Raw genomic sequence first — 24,355 nt, forward strand, 5'->3', positions numbered from 1 at the left:
ACAAATCAAACCTATGACAACCTGGATAATCCGTGCGGCCATTGTTTTGATTTCACAGAGAACTTTAGTAAAGAATGTGCTAACGAGCAAGTCGTATGACATCTTTATTGACGTACCTATGTCCATCCTTACGTCAATCCCGGCACCTTTAAGGTATAAATATTGCCGACCTTGCCCTATGCAAACACACGCGTGGTGACAAGACGGAGCAGCCATACTTGCCGAAGCCGAGAGCAGAAGCAGACCCCGCAGGCAACAGCCCCGCCTTCCTGACGCGCTGAGAGACGCGCTGCTATCTCAAGCCGAGAGACCCAGCACCGGCGCTTCCGGGTAGCCCTCGCAGGCAGCCTGGAATATCGAGAGCAGAGAAAGAGATACCATTCCTCATTCATCCTAAATTCCAGGTACAGAACTGAATAACCCCTCACAGAGAATTCTTTAGTTATTCACTTGGCAAAAACAAACTTAACTTAAACTGTAACTTTCTATTCCCGCCCACGCATTAGACTTAGGTCAGGTACACGGGGTAGGCGTATTTAGAAACACCAGTTGAGTACGTTTAGTCAAATGTATATGTGTATGTAAATATATTTTAATCATTTTAAACATCATATGGCTCAGAAACCATATCAATGTTTTTACAGTATTATTTTATACTATTGCTTCTAATGTATGCACTTTACTTAACAATAAGTATTGCAATAATATCGATCCATTTCTCTTGTACGAGAAAAGAGACTGATCAATAAATAACATCTTTTATTGAACACGCCCGTCTCTTCCTTTTCTCTACATTCTGATGAGACTAAGAATGCACGTACTGACTGAGTAAAATAATTGCCTTGTGCTCACACGACTCTTGAGATTGACTCTTGATTAGGGGAGAGCAAAGTTGTCATGTTCTATGGTTGTCAGAAACTAAATCCCTTCTTGTCTAATCAGGGGAGTTAATCCTTCCTTGAACATTCGAGAAAGTTTCTAGCGAACTCTGAGCTTAGCTGGCAAACCCAAAAATTAAGTCTAGTATCGACAGTAGTAGACCTAGTTAACGTCTGGCCTAGGCCTTTACTGCTGTAGGTACTATTCCAATGCGCAGAGCCTATTGGGAAAATAGGAACTACACTACATAAGTGTCTGACATCAGGCAACCAGAAAGGACTCCAGCAGACTGAGGGCTTTAGCCTTGACACCTACTTTAAAGAGGCAAGATGTCAGGAGAGTTGGAGAGACAGTATCAGAAGCAGCAAACAGGTTGCGCATGACTAGGACCGCTGCCTTCCACCTGTCTAATGTAATCCACTGCAGCTTCCAAAGCAGATTCCATACAATGCTTGCTTCTAAAGCCTACCTCCTGGGGGTCCAGAAGCTCCTGTTTTATCAGTGAGCTCCTTAAGATGATGATTTAGATGTTTCTTGAAGATCTTCCACAGAGTAGGCAATAGAGAGCTGGGCTGAAGGTTTTGAGACCTTTTCGTGTCGAATTAGGGTACTTCAGTAGAGGGCTTGCCATACCTTCTTTCCAGGCACTGGGGATGCACCCCTCCTCAATACCTGCATTACACGTCTAAGCAAGTCACTCCACCACTGCATCAGGAGTCTGTAAAATTTGTGGACGACAGGGGTCCAATGGGGGCTCCAATTTGATGCCAAAGAGAAGCTTTCCAACCTGTGGCATTGAAAGGAAGAGAACATGGAGAGACCAGTGCACAGAGTGGCATCAAAATAGAATGCCCCCACTCAGATGGTGTGGAGAATTCTGAATAAATATTGAGAACCTTAGATCGAAAAAAGGATGCAATTTCATTGTAGAAAGATTGAGAATTATATGCATGCCACATATTCGGTGGACTTGACAAATAGTTGCAATGTTTAAAGGACCTTAGAAAAATTGTCCATGGACTTCATCTTAGTGAACGGGACCAGGGAATATGGCCTGGATCGATGAGGCTAACAGGACTACAATGCGAGCTATCGACCTCCAGAATAAAGTCTGCCTGCTCAGTCAACCTCAATTTTTTTCTTGATACCCCGGACCTTCTGGGGAGGAAGAATTAGTTGGGAGAGTAGAGAGTCCACCTGAAAACCCAGCAACTCTAATCATTCAGAGGGAGTCAGGACCGTTTATGATGAAGCTGAGATGTGCAGGAGGAGAATCCTCCTTTCCAAGTGTGTGAGTGCTAACTGAGGACATTGGGCTATGATAATTATGTTGTTCAAGTAGCTAATTTGACTCACCCCTTGCGCTCTCTGGAATTCTACCACTTGTCTCAAGAGCTTTGTAAAGCACCAAGGGGCATAGGAGAGGCCCAAAGGGGGGGACCTTGCATTCGTAAAAACTACCTTGCTCGAGAATCTGGATAAAACGCCTGTGAGGCGGAAAAATGGGACTGCTGAGATAGGTGTGCTTTAAATCTAACTGAATCCAATGAAATATATTTGGCCCGTGCGCAACCTGTGTCTGGATATAGTTTAATAGTACAATATACACATTCGAATGGGTGCTCCTATGGTGTCGCCCTCCACCCTTGGGCGAGTGAAAGTGTGATCAGTTGAAAACTGATGACATCCCTTAGGGCACTCCAATTTGTGGTGAAATCCTCCTCTATTATTCAAAAGATGATTTCAATAATTTTAAATCATTTTGAAGAGTTTATTTTCTCCGAGACTTTGCCGACCATGTTACCATCCTTTGAGTACACAAATGCTCCCCGACGAAGGGCATAGCCCGAAATGCATCAGAGCCGATTCAATCATGTATAAAATGGAATTGGATATATGGTTTCAATGGAAACTTTATTGATTTTTGGACAAAACGTGTTGTACTTAAAAAGGAGAAAATAAACTCTTCAAAATGATTTAAAATTATTGAAATCATCTTTTGAATAATAGAGGAGGATTTCACCACAAATTGGAGTGCCCTAAGGGATGTCATCAGTTTTCAACTGATCACACTTTGTCTAATTAAATCTAACTGATCCATCCAATCCCTCTCTTGAAGAATAGCTCTTAAAAGATGGATTCTTACCATCTTGAAATGGTGGTAAATGATCCAACAATTGAAATCCTTCCGATTCAACACCAAGCGAGACCCGCCTCCAACCTTCTCCACCAAGAAGGTGCAACTGAGTGTGGAAAAGACACCTCTAAGGCACCTTTCCGCAGGGGAGCATGAACCTCTAAGGAAATACTTGCTCTTGTTGGGTAAAATACATTATGGGAGGTGGGAGGCCTGCCGCTGGGAATTGTGAAACTCCAGATTGTAACCCTGTGCAGTCTCTAGAACCCACAAGTCTTGTGTAATACTCTGCCAGTTGTGTACGATTAACCTAGATCTGCCCCCCCAGCAGCACTTCTAAAAGTGGCATTAGTCTCACCTGTGGCACCAGACTCTTTGGAAGAGCCTTACGACTATCCATATCGTCCCTTACAGAAACGGTTTTTGTAGCTCGTGGGTGAGAGAAATCAAGGTAGAAATGTTGGATTAATCTTGGTACTACTTGTTTGATAGAAACCTGGCTGTGGGTCTTGGTAAAAACCATGGCTGACTGCTCGCCCTAGGATGCACTGGGCTCGGCCAAAAAGTGGGCAAAAGACTTCATAGAGTAATCTTTAAGTCTTTTTCAAGTTACTGAAAATCGCCACAAACTTCAATAGTTCTTTCAGAAAGGGGTTTCCCACAGCAAACCCTGAGCCACAAGACCTGACTGTGACGATGCGAGCTCAGTGAGTTTTGGGTCGAGCTTAAGGAGGATGGACTGGTGCCAATCGCTTGATCTGGCACTGTTTGCGTTTCCCGGTTGGCAAATAGCCCTTTTGGCCCAACCGACGAAGTCCAGATCAAACGGGGGTCGCAGACTCTTTGAAATAATAACCTAGCTCTAAAATGTTGGTTAGGGGCCCTGACATGTCAAGAAGTTTATTTTGGCATCTGCACCAATCTCTGTCATTACCTTTCTTCGGATTTGTAGATTATATTTTTTAGGTAGGTAACGAGGGTGGGATCCACCTCAGAGTTTGTCAGTGACTTTGCCTGGAAGTTTTGGTCTGGGCATTCAGATCGTAGACATGCCCTGACTTCCTTGACTAATCTACATTTGGACATTATCCACCACCTCGGGTGGAGGGAGCCATATCGTAGACTTTCGGTGGATAATCTCAGCAGGCTCAAAGGTAAATACCTTAGCCTGAGGTGTGGCTCAGCGTGGCAACACTTGTGTTTGCACTTACTAAGGAAAGGTATGTCATTGTGGTCTGAATTCGGGCATGAAGTAGAACTGGAATCATCCTGCCTCATGTCGGGGACTGGGTGGGCAGGTGGAGTGCTATAATCATGATCTTTCGCCAAACAACTGGCCAACCTCTTTAAAACTGCAGCATGTGGGCCCTTAGGGGTTCTTTTACTAGTTTTGGCCTGGGAAGTCGCTGACCACCCCCAATGTGCAAATCGTGAGCTGGCAGCCAACCTTGCTTCTCAGCGTACCCACAAAGGTGTTGCTTTAGGGGTTCGATGGCTCCCACCAGGGCCTTGTTCACAGAACGCTGCACCACAGAATCAAGCATGTCGACAAGGTCTTGCTCCAAAGACACATCAGGTTCATCATAATAATACCTCTCTGCATAGTACTCAGACATTTTCTTAAAATCTGTGCAGCAAAGTAAAAGAGCCTCAGGGAGGGGAATAACACCAAAGGGCAGGAGGAGTGTATGGCCATGCCTCCAATCGGGAGTAACTCTGCGATTAGTAAGTAAAACGAACCCAAAGTGCAGGTCAAACAAAACCAGGTAGGGAGGCTACCAGGAAAAGTTAGAATATTGAGGGAGGACCTGCAATAACTCTAGGCAGATCCTATGAAAATGTTCCAACCCTGTAGCATACACCTGGCCACCAGGGCGTAGACGGGGAGTCAGAAAAACGCAGGGCAGAGGCAGAGAGACTTAAATTAATCTCATTGTGTTCGATATTTGCCTGTTAGCATGGAAAGGCAAAAAATGCCTGGTGCTCATGTGCGCAATCTGCCCAAACGTTGCAATGGCAAGAGGACAGCGTGACAATCAGCTGTGCGTCCTCACTCCCCTTCTCCCTCTCCACACAAGTGAATGGTGAGGGTGGAACGCCGCCCTTGTGGGAGGAAACCCGCTCCCTTGGCCCTCACCAAGCTCACCAGGAAGGCAGCGCACATGGACTGCAACGCGCTTAGTGGTCACAATGAGAGCAAGCTAGTTGCTGTAAACTAGCAATCGATAACAAAGACGATTGACAGCAGAGGCATGCTGCATGCAACATAAGCCCACAATATAGAATTTCCATTAACATATCAAAGATCAGAATTCGAGGAATGCACTTAGCTGGCTGCGAAGCAGCAAAGAAGGAGGAAGCTGTGTTGCTGCAATAAGGTTATATAGAGCCCAGTCTGTGGTTGATCAGGTGACTGTGAAGGGGTCATGGGAAATGTAGTAGTTTTAATTTGATTTAATATAAACCGCCATCAGAGGTTATTAGTAAAGAGTATTGTTTGGTATGAAGTTCGCCATAAAAAATCAATGGACCACTTATGTTTCACATATTGTCACCACTCAGTAAAAGTATTTAGTTAAAAACCAATAATATTGCTGATTTTGTTAATTACTAGAAATTGTTTCTTCTCGCTGAAATAGTGTGTGCTAAGCATTTTCCCTTTCAATCCTATAGGGTGTTTTGGAAGCATATTTGGCTTGATGGGTGTATATATTTATGATGGAGAACGCATTTCGGAGAGTGGATTTTTTCAAGGATATAACAAACTTACATGGATAGTTGTATTATTGCAGGTACTTTTCTTCTAAAATTACAGTGAGTCATTTTGGATTAAGTACTAGTTGAACGTTTAAAACAAGCTTTATTGTATTTCATTTGCATGGGCACAAATATAACATATGGCATGCCATCAGAAGACTGAAATGTTGGGGTTTCAGCAGTCTGCCAGGACGATGAATCAAGATCTGACCTTGGCCAGAGCCAAGAGCCCCTCGGGTGCCACCATGTAAAATGTATTTTTCTTGTTACAGCTGTCCGTCTGCCAGTGCTGGGTCTGAAATCTCATTTGCATCACATGTGACTTAAACATAGAAAGTCTGTTTAGAAGGCACTTTTAGTAGGATATTAAGGGGATAAGACATCTGGCCAGTCTTCTGTGCCATTTGGTACTGTAGCTGTCATTGTAGAGACGTGAGCACATTAAAACAAGGCAAGAAGATCCGAGTATTTCGACTGACTGCTTGAAGAAAAAAACAAATGTGATCCCTGCTGTGCATTTCACACATTGTGCTGTATGTTTATTACAGAATGAAATCCTCGTGTGTGTGTAATGTGAAAGGTATTAAAATTGCCTTTGTCTTAGACTCCAATGAGATAATGCCTAAAAGGTTGTTGGGTATCATCACATGTACATCATGGTTCCTACATTAAGGATGATCCATTTGTTGTAAAGTCAATTATTCTATGCCTAAACTGTATCTGATGATTTGAATCAAGTGCACACTTTCTCCAACATTTGGGTTGCAAATTTCAATAAATAATGACAATTATACTGAAGTAATGGCACAAAGACTGATTATATATCATCCTCCTTCATGTCAATCACTATAGCAGCATAAATCTTAGAAACGTACACTACACAAAAAAACTTCTAACAACAAATCCTGACACCATACCACTTTTACTTCTTTCTGTGCTTGACCTCTTCTATCTTTCAGTGTATGGCCATGGCCTTCAGTGTCCGATACATTCCCAATCAATACCAGCCCACAATAATCTCTTACTCTCTGAATAATCATTAGTTGCTCAAAAACTACTGAACGGATTTACGCCAGATCATAAAAAGCATTGTACTGCATCAAGATCTGGCTTTCTGCCAAATTTGGTGTAAATCCGTTCAGCAGTTTGTACTGTTTCTATGTCTAAGGTTTCTATTGAAAACTGATTGGGGAAAATACGTATAGGACTCCCTTTTTTTTCCCCGCCCCCGCTTGATGCATGACCCCTAAACTTTCCATGCGCAAACTAGTAAATAGTAGCACTTTTTTGGAAAGTTTCATGGAGATTTGTCAAACTGCGCCAAAGTTATGAGCAATTTAAAGAATTGATTATTTGTGGAAACACGATCCTAACTATACCTACCCTGTGGTGCCTGCCACTAGGTAGGTATAGTTAGGATGCCAACACTTTAACCAGGAAGTGTTGGCTGCCATTTTGACTCAGGATCTTTCGAGTCCCAAACAAAAGTCTGAAAAAAAGAGAAGTGGCAGGATAGGAATCCCCTGACCCGCGTGGCCTGGAACCCCCTGGGACCCTGCCAGGGCCAAAAAGCATGGTTTTTATTTTGATTTTTGCAGTGAAAATCACAGCAGATATGCAAAATTTGTGGAAAATATTGAAAATAAAAATAAAAAACAATTGCAAGCTTCGGGCACTTCTATTCAACTTATCCCCCGGGAAGGACAGGTCCAGGGGGCATGAGGGTGTGTTATTATTTATTTTTTTTAAAGGAGGAAGGCACATGGTGCTCCCTCCTAGGGTTCTTTTTAGCCCCGAGTACCACCACCTCACTGGGCTTTTATTTAAATATGGGAGGGGGCCGTGCAGACCCCCTCCATTGGGTTAATTGATCCCCAGCGACCACCACCTCCCCCAAGCTTTTTAATAATAGTGGAGGGGGGCAGTGCATACCCCGCTCCCTAGACTTTGATATGCCCCGATGACCACCACCTCCCCAAGGCTAAATACACAATGATGCAGGGGGGCCACGCATATTTGAAACTGTCAGGGGAGCCGCACGGCCTCCCTCCCAGGCCATATAGGGCCATGGGGACCACTGCCACTCCTTGGCTGACCCAGGCTAATCCTCCTGAATCCGTTAATGGCCATGGGGACTGCCCTCATGAGATCGCTGTTTGCTTTCGCTTGGCGGGAGCTGTGACCGCTCCTGCCAAGCAAGAGCAAACACTAACTCCACTCGCAGCAAGCGGGAGCTGTCAAACTACTCCCACTTGCTGGGACCGGAGTTGTCTTCCGTTTCCCTGCCTGCTGTCATGTGGGCAGGAAATCAGTTGCAAGATTGCTCGCACACGCAGGGCTCTGCATATTTAGCAGCTCCCTGCATGCAGGAGCAATGCCAGCTCCTGCAGGTGGTGGGGAGCCAGCTGGGACCGCAGGGCTTTAAGGCCCCCTCCCGTGGAGGAGCCGCCCTTGCTCTCACACCCACTCATAGACCTACTCAGAGACTCACACACTGACTCATAGACCCTCTCAGAGATTCATGCACTCACTCAGACTGACTCCCACACTCCTGGAGGCACTCGCAAACCCACTCAGACACTCACACCCAGACCGACTCAGACACTGACGCACCTACTCACACACCGACGCACCTACTCCCACACCCAGTGACAAACTTCTGCACTCGATCAGCCACACCCTCTCAAAGGTTACAGTTAGGAAATACAACTTAAAAAAACTTAGAAATTCACTAAAAAACAAAGGTTACAGAGACTTTACAGTTAAGCTCAGATTTCACTTGTACAAAACCGGCATAATTCAGCAGTTATAGTTACCTGAGCTAACTATAACTTATGCCCCTCAGTACACTACTTATAACCTCACAGATTACTTTACTCATGACATGGTCAGTGATATCACTGATGACATCTCAAATGGCATCACTGACGCCGTCAGCAACAGAACCACTCATGCACCCACTCACCCCATACAAACTTTCATACACCCACTCAGACACCTGCATAACCACTCACATACCCATTCACAGACCCATACAAGTACTCACACAACCACTCACTCATCCATAGAGCCCCTCACATACCCACCCACTCACACAGCCACACACTCACCCATACAGCTACTCACACATACTCACACATACTCACACATACTCACACATACACACACACGCACGCAACCTGGGCTTCATCCTAGACTCCTCCCTCTCCATGACCAGACAAGTCAACGCCGTCTCCTCGTCGTGCTTCAACATCCTGCGCATGCTACGTAAGATCTTCCGGTGGATCCCCACCGAGACCAGGAAGACGGTCACCCAGGCCCTCGTCACCAGCCGTCTGGACTACGGCAACTCCCTCTACGCCGGTACCACCGCCAAACTCCAGAAGAGGCTCCAGCGGATCCAGAACGCCTCAGCACGTCTCATCCTGGACATCCCCCGTCGCAGCCACATCTCCGGACACCTGAGAGACCTGCACTGGCTCCCGGTCAACAAGAGAATCACCTTCCGACTCCTCACCCACGCACACAAAGCCCTACACAACCAAGGCCCGGGATACCTCAACAGCCGCCTCAACTTCTACACTCCCAAACGCCAGCTTCGATCGACCGGCCACGCCCTCGCCGCCGTCCCCCGCATCCGAAGAGCCACCACAGGAGGACGGTCCTTCTCCTACCTCGCTGCCAAGACATGGAACTCCCTCCCGACCCACCTCCGCCGGACCCAGGACCACCTCGCCTTCAGGAAGCAACTCAAGACCTGGCTGTTCGAGCAGTAGCGGACCCCCCCTCCCTAGCGCCTTGAGACCCTTCGGGTGAGTAGTGCGCTATAAAAATGCTATGATTGATTGATTGATTGATTGATACACACATACACACATATACACATACACACACACACACACACACATAAACACACACATACACACACATACCTATTCACCTATGCAGCCACTTACACACACAGCCACACCCATAGCCATTTACTCACCCCTACAGCCACTCACTCACCAATACAGCCATACACACAGCTACTAACTCACCAATACAGCCATACAGACAGCTACTCACTCACCAATACAGCCATGCACACAGCCACTCTCTCAACCCACTCAGACCTGAAACCATACAGTAATACATCCACACACATAATATATGTTTGAAGCAGTATCACTCCGTAGTACACCTATAATACTAATTTAACTTTTGTAGTAGCTTAGTATATATGTTTAATAATAAAGTCTTAGAAAATACCTACACCCAGAAAACCACTCGCACATCCATTGACCGGCCAATCGAGCCACTCAAATACCACTGAGAAAGCAACACAGCCACTGAGACACCCACTCACACCCTTATACAGACATTCACACTGCTACTATTTCTAACATAGGTTATCTGAGTTGCTCATTAGTACTACAGAAAGTATACTAATTTAGCTTATGTAGTAGCTTAGTAGATATCTTTAAATTGAACACATTCACTGAATGATATAATCAGTGATGTCATTTGAGATGTCATGAGTGATGTCACTGACCATGTCATGAGTGATCGTAAGCAGTGCATTGCGCAGGTGTAAGTTATAGTTGGCTCGGGTAACTATAACTGCTGAATTTCTATAGTTTTGTGCGAGTAAACTCTGAGCCGAACTATAACGTCCCTGTAACCTTTGTTTTTTCAATGAATATATATATTCAATGAAAAATTAAGGTTTAAGATTAGTTATAGTTAGGAAAGCTTTGTTTATTATTTCTATGTAAAACTAACTTAAACTACCAAAAACGTTTACATTCAAAAGTTTGTTATAACTTTACAGTGATAACTTGAAGTTATTATTTATGACCCCCCCAAACTTACAATAACTCATGCACCTCTGTACACAGATAGCTGACGAAAACCTCAACATTGGTATTGTCCAGATTAGGTTAACAGCCTAAACAACTATAAGAACAATTGATTCGAAAATTGAGTGCCTATTGTCTGTGAATCATGAGTTTGAAGTAAAACATTTTTTTAACAGTGATAGGTTAAAGTCCACTATGACAGTGTAATTTAGGAACATTTAATGGGTACTCCAGTTGTATCAGTGACACTTGCCCTATGAAGTTTGTTAGCTGTTCTTTTTGGTAGTTACTGCTTATAAACACAGTGTCGAATAAGTTAGATTCCTTATCACTTAATCTTCTGTGTCATGTTTTCTCACAGAGTTGCTCTTCAGCTAATGCTCCCTTCCTGCCCAAGATTGTTTCAGAATTGTATTCTGTCCATCAGCTTTCGCCTGTACCACTTGATGTAGCAGGAAGATGGTTGCTTTATTTAAACTTCAAAGGGCTCTCAGTCCTTGCATTTTGCGGATAGAAAACATACATATGGAATGTCGGCTCTTTGTGATTTGTGTTAAGGCACCACATCTCACTGGATTTATATATTGTTTGTTGCTCTGTGCAATAGGATGACCACGAAACAACCATCCAAGTTGTTGTTTGATACATGAACAGTGAGTCTTCTTCAGAGTCAGGCAGGTGGGGTATTCTTTCAAAAGCGGGTGGATGTTCCCTCTTCTGTGTGACAATTCATTTAAGTCTATGGGCCATCTGCTAAGGTTTTGCCAGAGAACATGTCCACCAAACTCTAAATACGGCTGTTTACCTTATTCTGCCTGGTTTTAATCAGTGCTCATAACATGGGCACTCCGTCCTGAGAACCTATCTACTCAGGAGCTTAAACGGAAATAAAGGCAAAGGCTGCTGCATCAGTTGAATTTTCTGACGATTTCATGGAGCTAAATTGCATGCCCCTTTACTTGGAACGCTAATAAAGATGTATGTTATCAGCTTAGGAAGGAAAGCAAAGGGCTGTTGTATGAGTTAAAAGACTTGTTCCTGTACATTTACCAAACCTGCGCAGGTGTATCTGGCTCGAAATACATCATTTTCAAGACTTGGTGAGCTTGTTAGTTGCAAAACAATTCTGTATTTTGAAAATGTATCAATCTTGAAGACCAATGGTGACACCATACCTTTTTATATTTCTTTTAGGCACTTGGAGGTCTTGTGATTGCTGCAGTGATCAAGTATGCTGATAACATATTAAAGGGATTCGCAACATCATTGTCGATAATTTTGTCCACTTTGATTTCGTATTTCTGGCTCCAAGATTTTGTTCCTACCAGGTATTGGAAGCCACCAGTTTCTGCATTTCCTGAACGCTTGATATCCAGTTTTATTTAGAAAACAGTGAGCAGTGTTATAATATGCCCGCTCTTGAGGTGCATAAACAGAGAGTTTGAATTACATTTACTTGTTTAGCTTTCCTGGGTCAGATGTTTATTTGCATGTAAATCCTATGAAGGCAGTCCTTTCGGTGTTGAGGTCTGTCAGGAAGGTCCCATTTCTATCTGCAATAATAGTGAACATTACAAGATAATCTTGGAGTACATCCAAAAAGTCACGCCTCTGTTAGCACAGTGGATTTTCTCTAAATAGTTTCCTAACAATTACAGAATGTTTAACAATGTTGTCTATTTGTAATACCCATGGCAAACAAATTATTTTTAAAAAGGTTCGACTAATCTGTGAAAGAAATGTGGTCTTTGACTTCAAACTTCATTTTATACTAGTTTTGAGAAGCTCCTACTTCAGGAAGATTCCTCTGCTGCAAGCTACACAATATGCAGAATAAGTTAAGCTTCCGTGATATAGTAAGCTAAGTAAATGTGCCCTAATGTAGCCTTTCTTCAAATCTCGATTCGGTTTTGGTATTGTAGATCGGGAATCTCCTGGATATATAGGGGTGATGTTTCTGTGCGGAAAAGAAAGGCAACATGTAAGCATCTGTGTCAAAATGTTGACCATACCAGATTTTCATCTCGATAGATAATACAATATATTTTTGGTCGGTTGCTATAAGGGTAGCATTTATCCCGGAAATATTGCATTAAGTAAAACTGTGGTACACTTGCTTTAAGCAGATTCAGATGTATTGTATTTTTTTGAATTTCCATGCACTATGTTGGCCAGGCCCCATAGCTATAGCTTTCCTAACATCTAGCATAGATCATATTTTGTATACCCCCTAAGCCAACTCTCTCTCCACTGTTAGCCCCACTTGACATAATTCTGCAGTTTCTCGTGCTCTAGGCTAGTTTCTGCCTTGTTCACAAGCACACCTGAAAGAGACATTAAGCCTACACAATCCATGTGTATATATTTCATGCGCTCACTATTATGTGTTTCGGCTACAGACAACGTAAATTGCAATTTTACTGTTCTTCTGCATGGTGGTGTATCTGGGATACACCAGGTATCTAAAACAAAATAAGTAACCAGGATTGCAAGGGAGGAAGATTCAGAAGAAAAAAGTAACAGAATAAACCAAAAGGGTCAACGGATTTGGGTTACGTTCTATGGGGTCTACCTTTAAACTGAGAATTAAGAAATACAATCACTGTAGATTGGGACGAAGTAGAAAACAGTGGAATTGATTTGGGTTGATCTAGTTGAAACAAAAATGGAAATTATTGCTTAAACATACAATGAAATATCTTTATAGTCTTAGTAAATGAGTTGGTCAAAACACCTTTGATTATTTATGGGAAACATCCCTTGTAATCAGTAATATGGTATTAGGAACATTCATCTTTGCCTTTAAGAAGCACCTTTCTCTTATTTTTTACTTTTGAATTTTGTGTAAAAAAAATGTCAAATTATTTTTTTTTCTGCAAAAAGTACCTTATATTTTGAATAGTGCTTAAGATTGCATAATGTATGTATTGAACTATAAGAGGGTAGGAGAGATACAAATGTAAACAATTGGGAATTAGTGTTTGAGTTAACTGAAAAAGTTACTTAAGGCGACCCTAGTTGCTTCGATGATCAGCTTGGCGCTTAGTTTTAATGCAGGAGGCTGTAGTCTGTCTTTTTCAGTAGACCAGCTGTCAGGGAAATATGTGACAGCAAGGTCTCGAAAGTCCTGCTTTGATTAGACCGTGTATTTTAAATCCTTCTTTAAAGGATGCATGAAAGAGAATTCAGAATCCGGGTTAGAAAAAAAGCTGATAGTAACTTTTGCTGAAGAGTCTGCGAGATGAAAAGCCCTCGCTTAGACACATTCCGGCATCAACCTTTTGCAGCCTTTGACAGAGCACCTAAAAGGAGAAATTGGAGTCACCTGCAAAGCATCCATGCGAATTTGATGGTAATGTGGTTTGCATAGTGCTTCTAGTCATGTATGCATCCAGGCTCTGTTCCTGCCAGGAAAGCAAAAGTCCTACAAATCTGATTATACTTGCAGGAAGACAACGCAAGAGTATTGTAGGCTTCTCATTGTGCACCAAATATGTCACTTTCAAAGTGTGGAAGGAAGCAGATCCGAACTCTATAAAGCAGTCCTTCTTTAGCCTGCCAAAATGGACACAAACCACTGTTCGCTCTTGTCCCACAGTAACTGCAGTTCATTCTGAGGAGTAAACTCTCTCGCGATTATCACATAGATTCATGCCTTAGCAAATTTCGGGTACCTGTTTTATCCCTGAAACCCTCTTGACTTTCGGCAACTGGAGCGATTTCTTGATCCGAAAGTGAACTACACTTACATGTCATCTTCCCATAGGGTAAACTTCTACACAGAAAGTAAAGTTTTCAAATGTTGGGAACAAAATGTTCCCCATTAGTAGATGCAGAATCATTTATTGAAAAAATAAAAATGTTATTATAATTCCCTCTAACTTTTGTGGCAGCGTTTTTTGTATGCTGTTGAAATTCAACCTACTTGTACCCCAGTTATCTAAACATTTCTTGATTTGCTCCATGTAGGAAGCTAAAAACTGTTATAGTGGGTGCATTAGTTGTGTGGTGAAATAAGGTGGTGGACAACAGTGGCTACTGTGTCCTGTCACTGTAGCATTCATCTGCTTCTCCTGTCCATGCAAATGAGGTTGGAACAAAATCTTCTTTCCAAGCACATTTGCCTGAGAATCTCTCCAGTTTATTTCAGCCCCCTGTATGTTACCTCCTTTCATGTGTGATTTAGCGCTCATCCCACTGAAATCTTGCTGCTTCTCTTGGCGCTCCTCCATGTCCCTAGTATGACAGCCGTTCAAATAAGCAAAGCAGGAACTACTGATTCTGCATGCTTCTCTTGTTTAACCATTTGGATGCTGGTAGGGTACATCATACTTTATTGCATGATGAATATGTATTTTCTTTTAATGTATGATATGCCAACTATGCCTTTGGATTTTGATTGTTGTCACCAGAGTATGGTAAAGACCAACCAGCACGCTGGTTCCTGCACTTCATTGACACAGTATGGAGCTCTGTCGTTCTCGCCAACTATTCCTCCATCAGTTTTTAGGTTAAATGTCACCTTAAAAGGCCTTAAACCTTGCAAATAGTGTCACAAAACCATTCTGCTATGTGGTGTCTGAGGGTAGTCCCCTAGGCACAACAGTGACCCCAGCTGGGGTTAATCCTTATCAGCTGTAGTTTAAATTCCAATCTTTAGATAGATATTCACCGCTTTGTTTTTCAAATTCATATGATGTTTATTATAAGTTCAATCAGAGATATTCTTCACTCCAAACATGTTACATATTGATCCAATGCATTTCGGGTAATGCTGGGGTCACTGTTGTGCCCAGGGGACGTTCTTCAAGGAGGGGCACGCTTATATTTACCAGTACCACGTGGACTAAGGAGTACACACCCTGAGAGCACACACAATCATGATTAAACCAGGATACAACCCCGGCTATGCGAATATACATTGTCACTGACGTGTCTGAGGTTAGGGCATGGTGTTGTGGTTTGAGACTCTTCCACCTCCATGCCCCTGAAGGCCATCAGAGGGATAAGGAGGCCTAGCTATTTTTGGCTAAGGCCCACGAAGAGGCTCCCAAGCAGACTCCTTTTCCGAAGAAAAGTCACTTTCCAGGGAATGTTCTGTTAAATGATCTTCACACAAAATCGCAATAGTAAGGAGAAGTATTTTTTCCTTAAGTAAGTAGTCCTGTTACTGTGACCATTTGGAGTCTCTCTGCCTCTCCCCTACTTCGTGCTCGTCCTTGACTTCTGGCAGTCCCTTGACCTTGCATCCAACTCCACCGAGGTTGAGACATCTGGCTAGTTATGCTGGATCTTTTCAGAGCAGCGCTGCAACTCTCTGTGCTACTCCCCAAGAGCAAGGGTGGAGGGTCTATTCCCATGGCTTTGTAGACTCCGACTCCAATGCCTTCTGACAAAGGGCCTCCACAGCCTTTGGCCCCAGCACTATAGAGAAGTTGAAACTAGATATGGTGCCGTATTCCATTTGCTATGATTCCCCAGTGCAAATTTTGAAGCAGAGGTCAATGACTGCCACAGGGAAGACTCCAGTACTGACCAAGTAGTACATAGGAGAGAGAATCCTCTGTGTGGCAGAGGAGGTCCAGGGTAATTGTAACAATTAATCCTATTATGAACCCCTCCCCAAAGCTCAAAGGTTTACCACGTTAGAGGAGATTTTCAGTACAGATTTGGATGCCATAGCTATATAGGGTAAGTCAGGGGCGTAACACAGGCCCCCGCAGCCCCTGCAGTGCGGGGGGGCCCTAAGCTCCAAGGGGCCCCCTCGGCACTGCACTCTGGCCAGAGAGCTCCTAATTGAGCCTGGAGGGGGGCCCTCTTCGCACCGTGCAGGGAGGCCCCCGTAATTTTCGTTACGCCAGTGGGGTAAGTACTAGGATGGCCTTGATGATTACTCAGAGGCTGATCTGCTTCTGCATTACAGTGTTGATATCAGCATATACTTCTTCTTACAAAAAAATGGCAGTAAAAAAATATCCTTCGCTAGAGGGCATTTCCCACATTCCTTGGCCATCATGGAGGAGGCTAAATCTTCTACCACTGTCATTTTGAAAGCAGTATGGCCCTTGAAATTGATTTTGTCTTTAGCAGAAGTAAAGTCTCACATTCTGATGTAACTCTTGCGAACATTCTAAACTTGTGCAGAGTCCTTACCTCTATCCAGTATGGCTCTTCTAGACCTTATTATTACAGCAAGGAAGAAATATTTTTCCTATGCTCATGGCGGGTGACCCGTGCTTACCTTTCACCTGAGCTTTCGGTTGTTCAAACATAGTCCTCAAAGCAAAACGTCAATACATTTCATATGGTTCACACAGGAAAGGGAATCCAAGAAGCTTAATCACTTTGGTCGAAAAGTTTTTTGCTTCAGACAACTTGTCTCTCTGCACTCCGATGTCATCCATGACTAATATGAATTGGTGATACATACGTCATCCTCCTGGTATATGTGAAGTGGCTCTTCTCAGTGAGAGATGGCCATGATGCAACAAAACAGATTCTCAGTGGCGGCTTTGAGGCTGTAGACCTGGCTAAGTATACAGTACGACTGCTGAGTCTGCATTCTCGGATACATGCAACTGACTTCTAATAATATGCCCATGCTAAGTTTATGGCCAAACCCTTTAATGGGAAGCAGCTGTTTGGAAATTAAGCTTACTCCTTCTTGGACTACTTCAAGAACAGAATGGCTACGACTAATGCCCTGGGACTGGCTTCCACTGCGCAACAATTTCACATATGTATAGGAGTTTTGTGGGTATTCTAGGGCTGTGCAGTGTTGACAACAACGGCCGTCTCCCCAGTCTTGGTACCATAAAAATGATACCACTCCTTTTCAAGTCAGGGGTGGTTCGAAGGTGTCCGCAGCAGATTTAGTCCCGACTGTCTTCTGCAGGGTCTGCCACCTTTGAAGCCCTTGGACTCTTCTCCCTAGTGATGCCACCCTTCAGTATGGGTCTTCCATTATCACACTCGGCGGAGGCGATTATGATGGACCGCTATGTGATCCACCTTATCTGAAAGGGCTGTGATTTCCCCTCAATTCCTCTCCAGACCTCTCCACCTTCCTTCAGAGTGTGTTCACTGGCTCATGCACTGTGGAGGCGGAAGACCTTGCAGACAAAGAGGCTATTAAAGTTTTATCTCCGTAAAAGAGTGGCACAAGATTTCACTCCCATTACTTCTTGATCTCCAGAAGAACAGAGACCTGCGGCCTATCCTGAATCTCTGCCTTCTGAACTTGTTCATACAGCAGAAAAAAGTTAAAGTTGTCGTTAAGCCAGGTCCTGATGGAGATTTATTGTGTCCCAGGACCTCCAGCTGCCTATATTCATCTTCCAATTTTTCCCGACCACATGTCCTACTTAAAGTTCACAGTGGGATACCAGCAATTTCAGTTTGTGGTCCTTTATTTCTGATTGACAACTGTTCATTGCATCTTTAAGAAAGTGCTGGCAGTCTTGGTAATTTTGCTCAGGGGAGCAAAACTCCACATAGTTGTGTACTGTGATGACTGGCTAGTGAAGGCAGAGTCCCCAATGCTGGTCTGTAAACATTTCCACATGGCTATGGCTCATCTCCTGACTTAGGCTTTACAATCAATCTCCAGAAATGTCCCCTCATTCCGACATAAAGGCCGACCTTTATACGGAGCAATACTTTACATAACCCTTGCGAAGACCTTTCCTCCTTCTCATAGGATCTCACATACTCTGACCATGATTCAGTGTGTCTGACTCAAACTCAGATCCCAGTATTACAGGTATTACGCCTTCTGGGCCTTATGCATCCTGTTAGTGTTCAGACCAGATAGCAGATAAGAGCCTTTCAGAGGTGTCTGAGGAGGTAGTAGTTGCAACACCAAAGACGTCTCAGTTCTGGTTTGGATATTCAAGTCAGTGCATCAGATTCTACACTGTGGTATAGATGCCTTCTGAGCTGGGTTACCCATTCAGCTCCCTTCAGCCTTAGTCTACCATGGCCATGGATGCTCCTAGGTTGAACTGGAATGTTCATCTGGGCGGCATAAAGGTGCAGGTCTTTTGTCTGTTGGACCTTGCTTCTTCATAGATGGACTGCCTGTAGCTGAAATTTATATTCCTCTAAAGGCCTTTCTCCATTCAATCTAAGGGAGCATTGCCCAGACTCTGTTGTAGAACAACCCTGCTGTCCATTATACCAAACACAGGGTGGTGTAGGGTCATGGACCCTATGCTGAGAGCCGATTCATTTGTGGACATGCGCGCAGCAACAGCAAGTCTTCCCAGTGGTAGCCCATCTTGCAGGCTCCCTCGACCATCTCTCCTTGGGGAACCACAAGCTGGAGTTACACCCCCAAAGTGACAGACGATCTTTAGATTGGAATTTTAATTCCAGGTTCTCTTTGCCTCAGCCCTGGACAGGAAATATCCTCGCTTTTGTGCTGTATTCTTTCTGCCACGATTCCCTGTGGGATGCCTTCATGTTCAGCTTGTCATAAATGCATTCCAGACCATCTTGCTCCTGTCCTTTCTGTGGAAAGTGCTGTAGGCTTCGGTGGAGCAAATTCTGATCAACCCAGACCAGGAGGATATGGTATGCCAGTCTGTTGCCTTTCAGCACATGGACATCTCTTACTGTACCCCACAAAGAACCTGCTCTTGATGCTGGCTGGCCTGGTCCTCCACTGTAATCCCAAGATGCTGTGGTTGAATGTGTGTAGATTAAACCATGCTAGTTAGACTTATTTTACCTTCTGATGAGGTCACAGATATTATCTTGCTGGCCTACTAACAACTCCTTCATGCAAGCCACTGGACAAAGTTTGTTCAGAGCTGAGAGTCCGAAGGCATTGAGGGTCAGATTCAGAAAGGTAAACTTAGACGTTTGGTCTAAACTTAGACTACACATCTATATTTATGAATTCACAAAGGGAATTTACGAGTCCTATCTTTATATCCGCACTCGGGGCGGAGGCATTGTTCTTGTTTTTCATTCCCTCCAGGCTTGTATGAATTGCCACTACCTCACGTTTGTGACACCGATCTGCAGGGAGCTCCTTGCAGTGGGGAGACCGATCTGTCCTTCTCAATATCTAAAACCATGTTGTAATCTCACCTCACACCCGTGCTGCATCGCACTTCACGGCCAGGTTGTTACTCACTAAATGTAAGTACTGGGTCTGATTGTCATTTGGGACATAAGCACTCGCCACACTCGCTCTTTTTCCCTCCAATGTGCCCTCCAGAATAGAGAGCCTGCCTTCTTCATCTATATCAGTTTCCTTTATAACATAGAGTACCACTGGGGCAATCCTTATCATTGTACCCCATAAAGATGGCAAATAGGTCATGTCCACTAACAGACCCCTCGATCTCAGACGCAGCCTCTCCAGCTCCACCCTGGTGACATGGGTCTCCTGAAGGCAAACAATGTGAACATTCCTGCGCTTCATATAGGAGAACACTTTGTGATGCATAGTTGGAGGTCCAAGCCCACTCACGTTCCACATTATAAATGTATTTGCATTTTGCCAAATCCTCTATGTGAATCACCTTGCCATAGTTTCCATCCTTCTCCTCCTGGCAGGTGGGGCTCACATCCAACTTCAATGTGGGCTCTATACATGTTGGCATTTTTTCTTCATAAAATTGATGCCTGGTGCCCATATTGTTTGCTAGGGTGTTCTCAAGATTAGCCGTACCGTCAGTGTGCTTGTGCATCATTACTGCTGCTGCCCCTCCCATCCCCTACACTCTGTCCGGGTGAGACTCGAATAATGGCCTTGGCATCATACCATTAACTTCCTTTAAACAATACTCTCATTTCCAGTTGAAAAAATGTGGTGAGTGTTAAACTGATTTACATTTTAAATGACTAAGGACTCATCAGTACATCTTTGTTACTTGTATTATTCTTCTAGCATGTTTGCAGTCTTCCCTTGCAATGTCTTACAAGCAGCTATTACTCCTGTCCCATGAGGGTGCAGAACATGAAATAGCCTTGCCCTACCCCAGATATTGTCTTCCTCCCTCTTCGATGTATGAAGTCTATGTTGGGCAGTCATCTGAGTCACCACAAGACTCTTCTTCAGCAACTCTGATGTGGATGTTCCCTATGAGTCTTTATTGCTGGTATTTTTATGGTCCGTACCCGATGCAGTGCGTTTAGGTCTCCGCAGGATGAAACATCCACTACCAGCTTCACTCTTTCTTTTGCAGCATGCTCTTGCCTTGGTCATCTGTGTGAGTCCCCTTTGCTCTTTGTGTTAGTGCATCAAAAGCTATGTTTTTGGTTGGGTCTTCCCTAGTTCTTAGGGTTTGATATCCCGTCTGACTCAATCCACGCCCATTCTTCACCCTGCGAGGTAAAGAAGTACAATTCTCCCTTAACACTGATCCATAACTTTTCCGGTTATAATGATGCATATTTAATATCTCGTTTGTTTGATGCTTGTTCTAATCAATGAAAGTGCATCTTTCCCCTGTACATGATCTTGGCAGTCTAGAAATATTTGCACGTTATTGTGTATAATCCATGGAATGAGCCTCCTTTCAACCTGCAGGATGTGATTGCATTCTCTGAAATTTAGAATAAGGGCCTAGGAGGCATCCCTGGTGCCGGTAGGCCCCTCAGCGCTCCATGCGTGCTCTCCACCACCAATAGTTGCAGTTTGTTCCTCCATATATATTATCTATTAGCAACTTCCTGAAGAAGGAAGTCTCCTTCACATCCTTCAGGGTAACCAAGAGGCGAATATTGTGCCTGGGGCACCCTTCTGCATCCTCTGCTGTATGGTGAAGAAGCTCTACGTCCCCTTTAACTCCTTTATTTGCTCCTCCAAATCTTTCACAAAAGGGCACAGCGACTTCAGATTAGATGTTTTCCATCATCAATATCCTATAATATTTTCATAGCAAGTTGACCTCTATGGTTATCAAGTCAGGATTTACTTCCCAGTGTGGGCTTTGCGTTGGGAATGGTTTGCAGGACAGTAGCAAAATTCTCATTGGCCCCTCTAACATTGTTTCAACTGTCTTCAACATATTTTCGGTATCTGCACCACCACCATGCAAGTCCCTCACTTTATCCTTCTGGGGCTCCTTGTCTGCCTTGAGCTTCTTTGTCATACACACCTGAGTTTTGGAGTGCAAGCAGGATACAGGATTGGAAGTGGACCCCCAAGACCAAATGTCCTAGAGTCATGACATCACCAGTTACCTTGAAGTGCTGCCAGTAAATGCACTTTTAGTAAGGCATGGGCAATTATTCCTTCAGGCGCCATCCACATTGTCATGCGTCTCCCCCTCCCCTGGTCGATATAGGCATGTTCCGGTGACCTCTCCCTTCTCGTTTTATTTTAATTTTGGGCATAGTAACGGACTCCCATTATCATCAGTGTTTCTGTGGCGCTGTGCCAGTGGTTCATTTTGTGGACCTGGGGCGGAGCCTCCAAACCCTCACTTCTCCATATCAGGATGGGGGTGCCCTGCCCGGGAGATGCCTTTTTCTCTGCACACCATTTTTCATTCATTCTGGCTCAGTGCTGTGACACCATCTTAGATTTGTGCCTCTGCCCCATGCAGCTGCAATTGGCTTCTTCCCGGCCCACAAGTGTCCTTGGTCATCCTCAGTTTTCAGCTGTACACCACGAGCAAGGAAGTCGCTCAGCACTAAGCAACCTTCTCTCACAAGAAACCTCCGGATAATTGCTGTGCTGGGTTTGCTGAAAAAGAGCAGCACTAGAGGACGCCTGTAGTGTTCCATAGTCGAAGGTGTTTATCCATATGAATATTCTTCATTTAAGGTCCTGTTTATTGAGGCTTCTGATTGAACCTTTGATGTGTTGGCAAGTATCTAGAGTGGCTCAAATATTTGTTTTAAACTTATGTATTGAAAAGGGAAGTTATGCGTGGTCCTTCATACCTTCGTGTCCTATAAATAGTACAGAGAACTTGTAAACTGTGTTTCACTGGCAAATTAAACACACTATTTTACCATCTGTGTTTACTAATGTATTACTTATCTAAAACATGTTTCATAAAATAACATTTCTTTTTCTTCATCTATATAGTGTCTTTTTCTTGGGAGCCATCTTCGTCATTTCTGCCACGTTCCTATATGGCTATGACCCCAAACCAGCAAGCAGTGCCACAAAGGCATAGCAAACTGGGGTGATTTTCACCTGCCTGTTTCTCAGTAAAGTGCATTACTGCTAATTCTGAAGAAGGACTTTCCACAGGAACTCGCACAGAACGAAAACTCTTGTGACAGAACACTGCTTTTAACTTGAACTACGGACATGTGAAAATGGATACATTTTGCACCGCAGATATTTCGTTTCGCCAAAGGAAGTGTCTGCCACTTTATGGGACAGAAAGGAAAGACCGTTCCGACCAAATGAAGTATCTTAATAGTAAGAAGTCTGGGAAGAGAAAAATAAAACGAGTTCCTAATATTAAGAGGATTTACAACTTGAATTTTGGTGCTTCATCCAAGGATTTTACTGTTTGCTGCAGAAGCGTGAACTACATATTCCGGCAAAAGTACGATCTGTCAGATCAGATTGTACTTTTTGAACTTTTTTGTTTTTCTACGAATTGAACATTAATATTTTAGCTGTATTTGTAATTCTTGCTGTGTCAACACGTATGAACTTCTATCAAATAATATTGATAATTTGCTGCTCATTGAATTTATTTTTCTCGTACCTGAGTTTCATATTTTAAATCTGATTGTACAGAGATTAAAGGATTGTTTTATATTTTGGGCATTGGAGATCACACAAATCGTATGTGGTGGAATGAAGATAATCATTAAACAGAGACAATTAAAGACATTTTTACCAAAGTAATGAGATCACAAGGTTTCTAAAGCTTTGGTTCCAACAAGCAAGTGTGGACATTTTTGCATTTCGATGTTTCAGATTATGAGCACTGTTTTATCTTTAAAGGTTGTTTACATATATACCGATCATATATTTGGGCTACTAGATCTTGATTAGTCACAGAATGAGAGAATTCATAGAGCAAAAACAGCTTTTAATGTCTTCTTGCTTTTAATAGAGAGGTTCGAGATAATGCATGAGAGCACTACAGCTTATGTGTTTGGTGGCAGTATTTCACAAGCTGGGAGTGCTCAGTAGGAGGTCAGTTCTCTGTTGTAATTTCCTTTAATTTCTCCAACCTTTTTCCCTTCCTTCTCTAACCTTCTTTGTAAGGTTTCGTCTGCATAGCGCGTGCGCTGAGCTTGCAAAGTGTCTTTAAAAAAAAAAAAACCTTAATCCTTACTTTTCTTTTGTTCGTATGCTTATCACGATGTTTTCCTTGGTCCAAGCTTCACTGATAAAACACACAAAGAGACAGATGAACACAACATGAAATAGCATGCTGCAACTAAGTACTCCCTTTGAACTTTTCCTCCTTTTATGGCACTACTTTTTTCTTTGTGGTTAAACGTGTTTGGCGACTGCAGCATTCATAGGTATTGGAGCGCTTTACATTAGCACCAGTTCCTTTACCCGGGGACACATTAATTTTGTAGGCATGGGGAGATTAAGTGATTTGCCCAGAATCAAGGATGTTAAGCCGACTCTGAAACTTAAACCCGGTTTCCCAGGTCCATAGTCGGCAGCTCTGGCCCTTATGCCACATCCCCTCCCAAGATTTTGCCACAGTGTCTCCCTAGCTCCGGCCTCCGTTCCACATTTTGTGATTATGGGCAAATCACTTAATCTCCCGTGGCTGACCACATTTGCTGTTAG

At 43.5% G+C, this 24,355-nt stretch overlaps 1 protein-coding gene across 1 annotated transcript in view; it reads left to right on the forward strand.

Moving 5' to 3' along the window:
• Nucleotides 1–23,483, forward strand: part of SLC35A3 (solute carrier family 35 member A3) — a 236,349-nt gene extending 212,866 nt beyond the window's left edge. The window contains exons 6-8 of the mRNA XM_078644413.1: nucleotides 5,690–5,808; nucleotides 11,809–11,942; nucleotides 22,667–23,483. Coding sequence (XP_078500539.1) covers nucleotides 5,690–5,808; nucleotides 11,809–11,942; nucleotides 22,667–22,757 — 344 coding nt within the window. The 3' untranslated portion in view covers nucleotides 22,758–23,483. The remainder of the gene's footprint in view (nucleotides 1–5,689; nucleotides 5,809–11,808; nucleotides 11,943–22,666) is intronic.
• The last annotated feature ends 872 nt before the right edge of the window (nucleotides 23,484–24,355 follow it).

This window comes from Lissotriton helveticus, chromosome 1_1 (assembly GCF_964261635.1).
Source record: "Lissotriton helveticus chromosome 1_1, aLisHel1.1, whole genome shotgun sequence".
Taxonomy (NCBI): domain Eukaryota; kingdom Metazoa; phylum Chordata; class Amphibia; order Caudata; family Salamandridae; genus Lissotriton; species Lissotriton helveticus.